The sequence below is a fragment of the Eublepharis macularius genome, chromosome 18, assembly GCF_028583425.1.
Source record: "Eublepharis macularius isolate TG4126 chromosome 18, MPM_Emac_v1.0, whole genome shotgun sequence".
Taxonomy (NCBI): domain Eukaryota; kingdom Metazoa; phylum Chordata; class Lepidosauria; order Squamata; family Eublepharidae; genus Eublepharis; species Eublepharis macularius.
In genome coordinates this window covers 14894123-14906662 of record NC_072807.1, presented here as the reverse complement: position 1 = coordinate 14906662, position 12540 = coordinate 14894123, and the positions used below count along the sequence as shown (strand labels likewise).

General features: G+C 42.8%; 1 protein-coding gene across 1 annotated transcript in view; it reads left to right on the top strand.

Annotated features, from left to right (window-relative positions):
• IQCH (IQ motif containing H) overlaps positions 1-12423 on the top strand; it is a 100542-nt gene extending 88119 nt beyond the window's left edge. Inside the window, exons 17-21 of the mRNA XM_055002774.1 lie at positions 1182-1349; positions 7299-7421; positions 9556-9617; positions 10242-10350; positions 12316-12423. Of these exons, the coding sequence (XP_054858749.1) occupies positions 1182-1349; positions 7299-7421; positions 9556-9617; positions 10242-10350; positions 12316-12423 (570 nt within the window). The remainder of the gene's footprint in view (positions 1-1181; positions 1350-7298; positions 7422-9555; positions 9618-10241; positions 10351-12315) is intronic.
• Positions 12424-12540: the final 117 nt, after the last annotated feature.

Genomic DNA, 12540 nt, shown 5'->3' with positions numbered 1-12540 from the left:
GCTCACTTCTTCAGACTCTTGCTCTTTTCTACTGCTACAGACAGACTAACACGGTTACCCAGCTTGATCTTTTACATTGTTGTTATCTTGAAAGAAAGGCAGGTAAGTAAATATTTTACATAAGTAAACTGTACCCCAAATCATCTGAAAACCAACAGCCATGTTCCTTGGGGAACTTCCCTGCTGCTGCGCTCCATTGGAGCCGCTGCGTGGGTCTGTGGGGGCTGCTCCCAGCATCTGTAGGTCCTACGAGCCTCTTCAAGACGATGAATTCCCTGCACAGACAGGACATTTCTTGAGGGAAGAAGCGTATCAGCTCTGTGTGCTGCCTCATGATTGGCAATATGTATTTTAAGATTCTTGTCAGTGTTGCCTGTCCATGAAATAGACACATCTGTTTATTTCACTGCTGCAAGTCCCTTGTTGGTTGTTTTCTTTTTAACTGTTTGCTTGAATCCTGGTCACATTCCGTTTGTGCTTCTGTTGCAAACCGGTTTTTTTCATTGAAAAAGAGCTGGAGGAACTCATTAGCATATCTCATTAGCATATGCCACACCCCTTGCCATCACTGGAAGTGTGTCATTAGCATAACTGATTTGCATATGCCACACACCCTGACATCACCTATCCTGGCTGTTTTGGACCCAATCCTGGCCATTCAGTGCCAAAATTGGGCCCAAAATGGCAAAGAAGGGCTGAAAATGGCCCAAAAGGGGCCCAAAATGGTCAGGATTGGGCTGCTGCTGAGCGGGAGAGTGGTCCACCACCCGTCAGAGGCCCGATTTTGGCCGTTTCGGGACCAATCCAGGCCGAAACGGGCCCAAAATGGCTGAGAGCCAGGAGGACGGGGCCACCTGTGGTTGCAAATGACTTCCAAACCATTTACAAATTAAAACAATATGCAAAAGAAGAGGCAAGTTGCACATTCGCTTACAAACAAACAAACACTGAGACCCATTTACAGTCTGTGGGCTGTACCATTTCAGCATGATTTGTCCACTATTGGGGATTTACTTGCCATGGCCCCGCTAACCCAAAACGTGACCATTTAAGTGATGACTGTCTGAGTTCAGAAAGATGCTGCAGTTACAGGAGGAATGCCTGCAGCTGTTGTTGTTCGTGGTTGTTTGAGAGCTGTGATGAAAACTTGTCTTACGTTTTCTTCTTGTGTTTTGAATTAGGTGTGGGCTGTAGATTTGGATTTGCACTACAGTGACCACTTGGCTTTGACACAAGTCTTGCTGTATGTAACAAATGGGAGGCTGGATAGCCAGTCGAGCCGCTTTGAAGTGCAGCTTGTTCCCAAGAAACCAAAATTCTGGCAAGTCCAAAAAGAACAACCTGAAACTGTAAGCAGTACCCAATTGGGGTTTTTTAATTAGTCGCTTTATTCTAAGACCCAGAGTGTCTCTACACTAGACATCTGACACGTGAAGAACACATGTCGGAGGATGCAATGTTAGCCAGGAAGGGTAGCCCACTTGCGGGAAGGGCGGGATATAAGTCAAACAATAAATAAATAGTTTAAAAATACAGCACTGGCGGCAGGGCAAGGGTTTTGCTATACACTGGAGCTGTGTGAAGGGGCTGTGAAATGCCAGAAGGGAGATTTCAGCCCATTATAACCTCTCCAGGTCCAATCCTGGCTCTAGAAGGCAGCTTCAGCCCATTTCCATTCCTTGCTGCCCTCTGGTTGCCATCCCACACAGTATTAGACAGGAGAGGTGAAACTGACAGAGCCTTTGGGAGGCGAAGCTGAAATTAACAAACCCTCTGTTTGCTTGAATCCTGGTCACATTTCGTTTGTGCTTCTGTTGCAAACAGGTCATTTTGTAGAAAAAGAGCTGGAGGAACTCATTAGCATATCCACCTGCTCTGTCTTTTTAAACTACGCTTCCCAGCTAACATTGCATCTCCCTACACTTGATGAACATGATGCTGTAAGCCACCTTGAGTTCCCGCAAGGCAGAAAAGTGGCTAATGTTTTAAATAAATAACTAAACTTATTAAATACATGTAAGTACATTTACCTACACCTTAACATAACTGCTCTTCTGCAGTTTGTTTTCAGTTCCATGGGGCGTGTGCAAGTCAGCATCCTGGTGGCATTGTGCCATATGTTAGCAAGTTGGATGAGGGGGTGTCATTTGCATTTCCTGCCCTGGAAACCAAAATGCCTTAGGCTGCCCTGGGGTGCTTCAAGATCTGATTACTTTTAAAGCCAACTCTTTATTTTAAGTCACAAGCCTGCCGTTAACACTGCCCCAAATAACAAGAATATTGAGACTAGAAATGTTTTCAAATACAGATTTGTTCTGTAGTAGTGTAGCATCCTTTAATAAGTGTCTACTTGAAACTGGTACAATATTTAGCTATCTCATCTTCAGACTCAGTGACTCAGTTCCCCCTGACCGCTTAAAATGGTTTGGCATTGTTAACTTTGTTTGACTTCAGTGTTTTGGGCCTTTGGAATGATTGTTGTGAATGCCTCCCTACCTTCACTTTTGGAACAGAGGATAATATTGGTTGTTGTGGATTTTTCGGGCTGTATCACCGTGATCTTGGTATTGTAGTTCCTGACGTTTCGCCAGCAGCTGTGACTGGCATCTTCAGAGGTGTAGCACCAAAAGACGGAGATCTCTCAGTGTCACAGTGTGGAGAAGATGTTGGCAGGTAATTTATATCTACTCAGGAAGGTGGGTTTGGGCTGAGTCATCCTGTAAGAGTTTCCCAGGGTGTGGAATGCTAATGGAGGGAGGCTTCACTGTATCCTGAGGAGGTTCTTTTGCATATGGATTGGTATTTGATATGCTAATCTTCTCTGCAGGGCTATTGTAAGATGCAGAGTATTTTGTTAGCCTGGTGTTTTTCAGGACTGGAAACCATGCTCTGTTCATTCTTAAAGTCTCTTCTCCACACTGTGACACTGAGAGATCTCTGTCTTTTGGTGCTACACCTCTGAAGATGCCAGTCACAGCTGCTGTCAAAATGTCAGGAACTACAATGCCAAGACCACGACTATACAGCCCGGAAAATCCACAACAACCATCGTTCTCTGGCCGTGAAAGCCTTCAACAATATATAGAGGATAATATTACTTTTATTGGTGATTGACTTCAAATGTGGTAGCTTGCTTTCCCCAGAAAAATACATTTGGAGACCTCTTAAAAACGATTTCCCTTGCCTACACAGCAACGACCATTTTAACACATGATCAGATGGTCCAGAAACCTCTGTCCATCACTGGAAGGAGATGTTCTACCATTCCAAAAAAGTGTCAAAGCTTTGTAACCCATAGGCTAGTGAGCTCCCGAGCTATTGTTCAAGTCAAGCCACCACTTTGAGCTGGAGAGGAGTAGATTAGATATGATTAGTCCCAGTAGTACATGTTTAAGAAATGAAAAGTAATCAAGTAGCAACTTTTTAATTAAAATTCTGTCAGGATTAACATAAATTTGTCATTCCCAGCCTATATAATTTCCACCCCTCAATACATTTTTATTCCTTCAACTCTCGCTTGCCTGGCAGTCGATGGCAATGGAAAACACGCCGTCATATCAGAGATACTTTTTTTTTAAGTCCAGCGAAATAAACAGGAGACAAATCTTTTTACAGCGCATGATCTGTAATGAATGATTAAGTAAAAACACTTTATGTGAAATTATGATGTTAATAATGCTTCCGTCCCGGCGAATTTATTACATGTACATTAGGCCGCTCATTTTGATTTTGATAAAACGGAGCAGTGACCGAGTGGGAGTGATGGTTTTTATTTTTAGAAATCTCCTTTGCAAGAGCAAATTTCCCGGATACTGCTGCTACTGTAATTATGTACAAAACCAATCACTCATTATACTTAGGATACATTATCTTTGAGACAGATGAGGCTAAATAAGCAAGACATTAATAATTCATCCGGCAGTTCATTATGCATGTGTTTGCCTGCTTGGTAGCTGAAATAAGCACCTCATCAAACTGATGCCTGCGCTTAAACAATAGTTCTGTGTTATTGCCGCTGCACTCGCATTTACGCTTGTTAAACTGCTACTTGGATTATTTTATCAAGCATTCATTTATTTTATTGGTTGCCAAAAATAGATGGTTGGAATCTTTGGCTACCTGATTTCCCAGTGTGGAAACTCTGTTCGAAACCTAGGCTGGATTACCCCTAAATAAGAGACAGAGTAGGACCCTAGCCAGACTGGAGGCCCTGCTGCTTACGGTGGCTGCCAACGTTCATCTCCAGCACGCTTTGTTTCCATATAGTACTGCGCATGTGCCCACAAAACTGCATGCTTAGTAACAGCAGGACTGGAGCACCTGGGAACAGGCTCTGCATGCAACAAACAGCCCTTGGGGTAGTGGGCTGGGGAGAAAGGGAGGGAGGCTAGCCTACCCCTACCATTGTTTTGTTTTGGCTCTGAGGGTTAGACTCAAACAGTGCAATCCTAAACAGAGTTACTCCAGTCTAAGTTCATTGATTTCAGGGGGTTTAGACTGGAGTAACTCTGCTTAGGATTGTACTGGAATACTTCTACAGCCCCTCTGAACACTTAGATCTGATCATTATTTATTATTTATTTATTATTCAGGGCTTTTTTTCTGGGAAAAGAGGTGGTAGAACTCAGTGGGTTGCCCTCGGAGAAAATGGTCACATGGCCGGTGCCCCCGCCCCCTGATCTCCAGACAGAGGGGAGTTTAGATTGACCTCAATGCCAGCAGTGCGTAGGGCAATCTAAACTCCCCTCTGTCTGGAGTTCAGGGGGTGGGGCCACCAGCCATGTGACCATTTTCAAGTCGTTCCGGAACTCCGTTCCCCTGCGTTCCAGCTGAAAAAAAGCCCTGATTTTGTTTATGTAATTTATACTCCGCCTTTCTCACTGAGACTCAAGGCGGATTACACAGTGTGAAACCGGTACAGTCAATTTCAAGGACGTTTCCATAACAATACCATACGGTAAATAAACACAATTTTACAAAGACAGAGCATTAGCAGGAACCCAATACAGAGTTGAAGAAATGCTGAAACAGAACATAAGCAATTCTAGGGCTGACATTAGACAACGTGAAGCACAAGTAGCTCATAGGAGCACATATTTAAGACAACAGGTAATACGTAAGGCAACATAGTGGTGAAGTCTATTATTGTGTGCTGAGCCTGGAGCTCAGAATGATTTCAGCCAGAGTGATTCAACTCAAACAACGTGCTTTATTGCCAACCAGAACAGACAGACATTCAGCAGAACAGAACCCCTCAATATATACATACAAGCTCCGCCCCTGGCTTAGCCATCAACCAGTAATAACAAACCTTCCAGGATACCATCATTTGCATGAACTATCTACAAAATAATATATTTACAAGAATGTGATTGGCCTTTATTTAGAGCGGGCCATTGGGTGCTTGCCAACTGAAACCTCCAATGAGAATCAGGGTCAGGGAAGCCTAACTTTTATTCAAGCTAGGGCCAGTACACGACATCGATGGCCCTTAACTCATTAGCGAAGCATCTGAGAGCCCCTCCCTACCATACAAAAGCCTTTTTGAATAATTCGGTTTTGCATTAGCACCCTAAAATAACCCAGTGATGTCATTCAGAACATCAAGAAATACTGATAGGAAAAAATCCTCATCCAAACTGCATGGTGCTCCCCAGTTTTGCCCTGAGTGTATTTACACATTTAGGATTCTGCATGTACCCCATGGAAATAAATGGAAGTTGCTTTGTGGGTTGCCCCTGAGATGATTTGGCAGATCTCAAACACGGTGGTTTGAAAACTATTGGCTCTTCCGCCGCCAGATTTCTGCAAGAAGCAGAACACAGTTTTGCTTACACATTATTATTTACCTCTTTATTGAAAGTGTCCAATCAATAGCACTTTGCTAAGAAATAAAAGGTGAGAAAACACATCTGAGGCTAAAACTCTGTATCGATTTGAGCATTTTGCTTTAGATTCCTGCCAGTACCACACTGTTAAGGAAACAATTATTTCACGAGTTCCAAGTTCTGGGATCATGTTTACAGATGCATGTCTGAAAAATTAAATAATCAGCCAATTCTAATGTAATGCTTCCCCATTCCAGGGGAATAACTTTTCAGGGTGCCTGGCATTGGATGGGGAAGGCCTTAACCAAAAGTAAATCATAAAAGAATGTTCACATGATGATGTTATAATTTCAGAACAATTGGAGAGAGTTGAGTTGGGGAGAACTGGGTTGAAAGCTCTAATCCACTATCACATTAATTGGGCGATGTTCAACTAATGGTTGTCTCTTAGTCTAATCTTCCTCAGAAGAAATTAAATGGGATTTCTCCTCATGGAAGCAACGCTGAGCAACTTGGAAGAAGGATGGATTTTAACAGTGAAATCCTAAGTAGACTTACTCCAGTCTAAGCCCATTGAAATCAATGGGCTTAGCCTGGAGTAACTCTGTTTAGGATTTCACTGTAAATGCAATAATTTTGTAATCCACCCTGAGCCTGCTGGAAATGTGGGGAAGGCAGAATAAAAATCGAAAATAAATAAATAAAATATTAGAGCAATCCTGCTCTTGACCCCTCCCCTCAAGGAGAAATCGAAATTAAACTTTGTGGAGATTCTCTCTTTCTTGAAGTTTCAAACAGCATGAAGGTTTTAAAGGATAATTTTATTTGCTTCAAAATCACACGCGTTTCAATAAAGTGATAAATGTTAACTTGTTTATGGCTGCTTCCACATACGTTGTATAATGCACTTTCAATGCTTTTTAGTGATCATTTGGAATTGGGTTTTCGTGTGTGAAACAAAAATTCCACTTCCAAAGGATTTCTAAAGTGTATTGAAAGTGCATTATTCAACGTGTGTGGAAACGGCCTATGTTTGTCTTGTGCATTAAAAGCTTTCAGATTATGCATGGCACAGTTTCAAGTTTCTCTTGAAATTGCAGGGAGATCCCTATTTTAAGCACATTTTGTTTTAGCAGTGACGTAAAGCACCCTCTCTTCTATCTATTGATGTCAACGAGAGTGAGTTCGCATGATTATAGAGCTGCCAGGGTAATGTAATCTTGTACGTGAAGTGTGCGTAAACAGTATTTAAATTCCATAAGTGACTCCTGACTCTGTTCCCCTACATTGCATTTCCCTACTGTGTTCATGATGCCAAAGCTCAAATTTGCTTGTTTTGGGAAGCAAAAAAGCATGGCAGGTCTTATAATAACCTCTCAAGACTGAGTGTAAATGTTCTCTGCATCAAGCCAGCGATCAGCCAGCGCTTCCTCAAAGTTCAGCTCTTTCCCACTTTTTCTTTCATGCCAGGTCTCCATAGTCAGTCGCTGTGTTGTCATGAGCAATTCAATGATGCACACCAACCTGTCCATCATCTATTACAATGTTTTTCTCCAGATGTGCAAGGCCCATGGGATCGGATATGATGTCCAGGTAGGAAGGTTGTGTGTTTTTGATTTAAATGAAATAGCTGGGAAAGGAATAGTAGGCAATTGCAAGAACGTTGATCTTTATTTATTTATTTATTTATTTATTTAATTGATTGATTTGATTTATACCCCACCCTTTGTCTTTGTCTTACTCTACTATATACACAAGTAGAACTCCACACGTGAAGGGATATAAGAATGCACAGGTATGTTTGGATATTTGTAATTGAAAATTTATTTATTTCTTGCATTGTCCTAGGATTCATACTGTCCTAGGATTTTACATTTCATGATATTTATTAACAGCATTTAACTGGAATTATAATCGCCCCAGAAGAGGTCTTCAGACAAAACAACAGGCTACAGACGCCGGCCCTGATTGTTGGGCGAAGGACGCCCTTTCAGGCGTCCACAGTGTCTCCTTTATCATCTGAGAAAGTGTATAAAAGTATTATTAACTAAAAGCAACCTTGGAGACTTATCTTGGAGACTTACCGGTTGGATGTTCTCCGGTGGACTTTTACTAGTTACCCTTGTCATAGGGTTTTGAGTTAATTGGACTTATAGCAGCGTGGAGAGAGTGCACCGCTTGTACATGATTCATTTACCATTTGTATACTATGATTATGGACTTGTTTGTATACTGATTATGACCATTTTTATGGGAGTATGAATTTTCTGATTGGTTACATTGAAATACGAATTTATTAATTAGTCTAGATTGTGGAAATTGATTCTTTATCTGGTGTATTTGCCAGAATTGTATTTATATAGATCCCTCTATATCCCTTCACGTGTAGAGTTCTACTTGTGTATATAGTGGTTATAGGTGAAGGTGCCTCTTATATTTTTTGTATAATTTGTCTTACTCTAGGCTGAAGCCAGCCAGGTCTGGCTCCAGAGACTGACAGGACAGTGGCAAGAGTTTAGGATGTTGTTTCATCAAAGGCTGAGAGGCTTAAGTAGTCTTGTAGGGGTATGTGTGGTCAAGCTAGGAAGAGATTTCTAGGAATTCAAGAATCAGCCACGGATGCAGGTGCTCTGATGGGGCAGGGATGCTTCCAGAAGGCTGGGGGTCTTGATCTGCCTAGTGAGGCCAAGATTGGAGCTGCAGCTGATTCTGAGAAGGTGTGTTCTGAGCTGGTGAGCAGATTGGAGCAAGATGATCTGGCTTCTTTGGGCTCTTCAGGGGCTTTGAAGAGGGTTTTTGGAAGTGCCCTGGTTGCCGCCTCATGGGTTGGTCTCAGGATCCTGGTCCCCATCTTGTAAGTCACCAAATATTCCACCCGGTGAGAAGGAGCTAGTAACAGGGTCCCTCCAGTTCCGCACTACTGTTCTTAGTAACCTCCAGGGCTTTTTTTCAGCTGGAACACGGTGGAACGGAGTTCCGGAACCTCTTGAAAATGGTCACATGGCTGGTGGCCCCGCCCCCTGATCTCCAGACAGAGGGGAGTTTAGATCACCCTCCACACCACGGCACGGAGGGCAATCTCAACTCCCCTCTGTCTGGATATCAGGAGGTGGGGCCACCAGCCATGTGACCATTTTCTCCGAGGGCAACCCACTGAGTTCCACCACCTCTTTTCCCAGAAAAAAAGCCCTGGTAACCTCCATATCAGATTACTGTAACATGCTTAATGTAGGACTGCCCTTGAAGACATCTCAGAAGCTTCAACTGGTAAAAAAAAAATGGTAGCAAGACTCCTGTCTGGGGTCAACCACTTGGAGCATATAACTCATGTTAACTGTACTGGTTGCCTATTTGGTTCCAGTCCCAATTCACAATGCTGGTCATTAACTTAAAAACTCTCATAGCCTGGGGCCCTCAGACTTTCAACCTCCCAGTAGATCCCAGTGAACCAGTTACATTCCTCAAACATCCTTTTTTTGGTGGTACAGTCTCCTAGGATTATCTGTAAGGCAACAGATGAGTCGCTGGCTTTTTCTGTGGTCGTTCCATTTCCCTGTAATGGCCTAGTTAGGAGATGTGGAGGGCGCTTTATTTGCTGCCTTCAGGAAGGCATGTAAGATGGTTTTATTACAGAGGGCATTTGGTAGATACTTTCAAGTGCTATTGTTGATTTAAAACCTTTTATTGATGATAAGGATGCTTATTCCTTTCTTTCCCGCATCCACAGCAAAGAGAAGGCACAATCTTTACAATTTTTGAAGAGCAGAAGAGGCACAGATTTGGAATGCTGTAAGTTTGCAAAAGAGAATTGTAAGACTGGCAATATTAGGGGGCTAATCTTCCATACCCAAGCACTTGTAAAACCTTAGCCTGGTATAAATGGTTTTGAGTAAGGAAGCAGAACCAAGCTAGGCATGTCCACAGGCCAAGCAACTCACTTGTATGTGAAGGGGTCCCTGTACTCCTGTTCAGCACAGAACAATCCACAGGCCGTGCCTACATCTTGCTGGAATGGTCGTTCAGCTCTCTTTAATTACAATGGAACTTACCAAGGACAAGTTTCCAACAGCATTCTCCAGTATTAGCAATACATGGTGTTTCATTGCACCAATGGTAAGCAGGTCACATTTCGGAAAACCAGAGCCGTTTTGAAAAGGCCGCAGAATTTTGCTCAGAATCACTAAAGCTCTTCTCTGCTACTTGATTAATAAAAATTATTTATTACACAAATCCTTTCTCCTGACAAGTTAAAATGGAGACTCATCTTTCATATCTCCCTGAAGATTGCCACCTTATGAGATTGAAAATACTCATTAAATTCCACCGGCTGACAGACCCAAATGAGAGGGCGATTGTTTTTAAGCATGCGAATGGAATCATTGGCAAAGTCATTTGTTTGGATATCATTAACAGAACAATTGGAGAACATCTCCAGGGGGTCCTCATGACCTTTGCTCACCATCTCTTCATCATCTATCAAGAATTATCAGCACCTAATATGCATGCCGAGACCAATTTTAAGGTGAGGTGTTAATTAACTAACGATCCCAGTTAAATTTCTGTTCGAGGACTGAAAACACCTCATGCTGCATTATAAACAAGTGCTAAACCAACCTAGGTTCTCTTCTTAGCCGTGCAGGTTTTACAGCACGAGGGTCAATATTGTGAGATTCCCAGTGAATCTGTTAGTTAAATGTAAGCGTTTTTGATGTGGTAATGTAGACTTGCTTCAGCTGGAAGCCACTGGAATATTCAAAAGGAGGTCCTCGCCCCAGTGATGCCATTAGCTACCACGGAAATTAGATTTTCATATTAAAATTCGTCTATTCGTGGGACAGCTAATTGGACAGCTAATTCTCTTCCCTAAAGCCTAAATTCTCTTCCCTAAAGCCTAGACTTCTTGATTTATAAAAGGAAACTGTGAAGATATTAAAAACATACATTAATAAATGGCATAAATAAACTTGATATCCATTTATCGGCTGTATCTTGTAAACCCAAAAACGACACCTGTATGTTGCCTATGAATTTTTGAGGGACGTACATGGTAATATAGAGAGCCCTACTACAATTATTCAAAGGCAAAGGACCTCCGTTTGAAACTGTATTGTTGGAGTCAACCCCCAAGTACCCAGTCACCAAGAAGAAACCGCCCATAGATCAGGAATGAGCATGACCTAATCCTAAAAGATCATTCCCTATTCAAAGAGGACCCAGAACCACCACCACTCCAAAGAAACACCGCACACATGATGTAGAATAATCTGGGATGAAGTTTCATAGCAGTGCCATAATTATTATTTGGACCTAAGATCCAGAGGAGTTAGCTGTGTTAGTTTGTAGTAGCAGAATAGAAAAGAATCCAATAGCACCTTTAAGACTAACTAACCAACTTTAGTGTAGCATAAGCTTTCGAGAACCACAGTTCTGTTTGTCAGTTGCATCTGATGAAGAGAGCTGTGGTTCTCGAAAGCGTATGCTACACTAAAGTTGGTTAGTCTTAAAGGTGCTACTGGACTCTTCTATTTGGGCCTTGAAACTTTAAGAAATCACAGCAGTGTCAGAGGGGTGAATTGAGGTTAACAAGCAATAGCAGGTGCTAGTGGAACTCCTTAAGCCTCAACCTGGAATGTCACTGAGCCTGTGGCTTCCGCTCCTTCTCTCCTTAGCTGCTAGTCAGAGCTAGACATGGGCACGAATGGAAAAAAAACGAACAAGCTGTTTGTTGTTCATTGCCATCCACGAACAACGAACAGTAACAAACGACCTTGTTCACAAACATGTTCGTTGTTTGTGGCCCCTTAAAGATCCCTTTAAACTATCAGCTGGCAGGCGGCAGGGGGAATTTCCCCCTGCCGCCTGCCAGCTGATAGTTTAAGGGGCCCTTTCTTGCCACGTGCAAGGGGCAAGGCCCTTTTAACACTCCACAAACTGACCTTCCCAATGTCCAATACCCACCAAATTTGCAGGGGACACAGTCCTCACTGTTCGCCGAAGACCCCCCAAGTTTCAGAGAGATTGGACCCCAGGAAAGGCATGATCCACGGGTCCTTCCCTTTGTTGTCATTTTCTCTTCACAGTGGAAAAAACGGGACTCTCTGCTGGGAGTACTTTGAAGGGTTAAAGCCAGAAGGAAAGCCAGAAGGAGTTCAGACAGAGTTCAGTCCCTGCCCTTGCCAGGGGAATTGATTGAAAGGCCCCAGACTGTCTGGCTTGATGAAGGCAACGACCGAGGCAACGGCTTGTTCGCAAACAGATGAACGGGCTGTTCGTGGGTTTTTTCCATTCGTAATGCTGTTCATGCCCATGTCTAGTCAGAGCCCGCCTCCTGCCAAATTTGGCAGCTTACTCAGCCCACTCCTGCAAAGTGTTCCTCCCTGGTTTGTAAGTGCCTGATACTGCTGATCTAATCTGGTAAAGTAGGAGGAGCATCTAGAAGGACACCTTGCAGCATAAAAACTATTTAACGAATTTGACTCTGTTACAGGAAGCTGTCCGAGATATTGAAACAATCTTGGGAGTTGCAGAGCACAACAAGCTACAGTTTGAAGAAGAAGAACAGCAGGCCTCTAAAGCACAGGCTCCGACAAAATAGTTAGTAAAACCTTAATTAAAAGTCACCTTCCCTTATCAACAGTCTCGCTTCTGCAAAGCAACGATCATTCACAAGTCCAGTGATGCCTACACCAGAGCTTACAAGGCGTAATGAAGT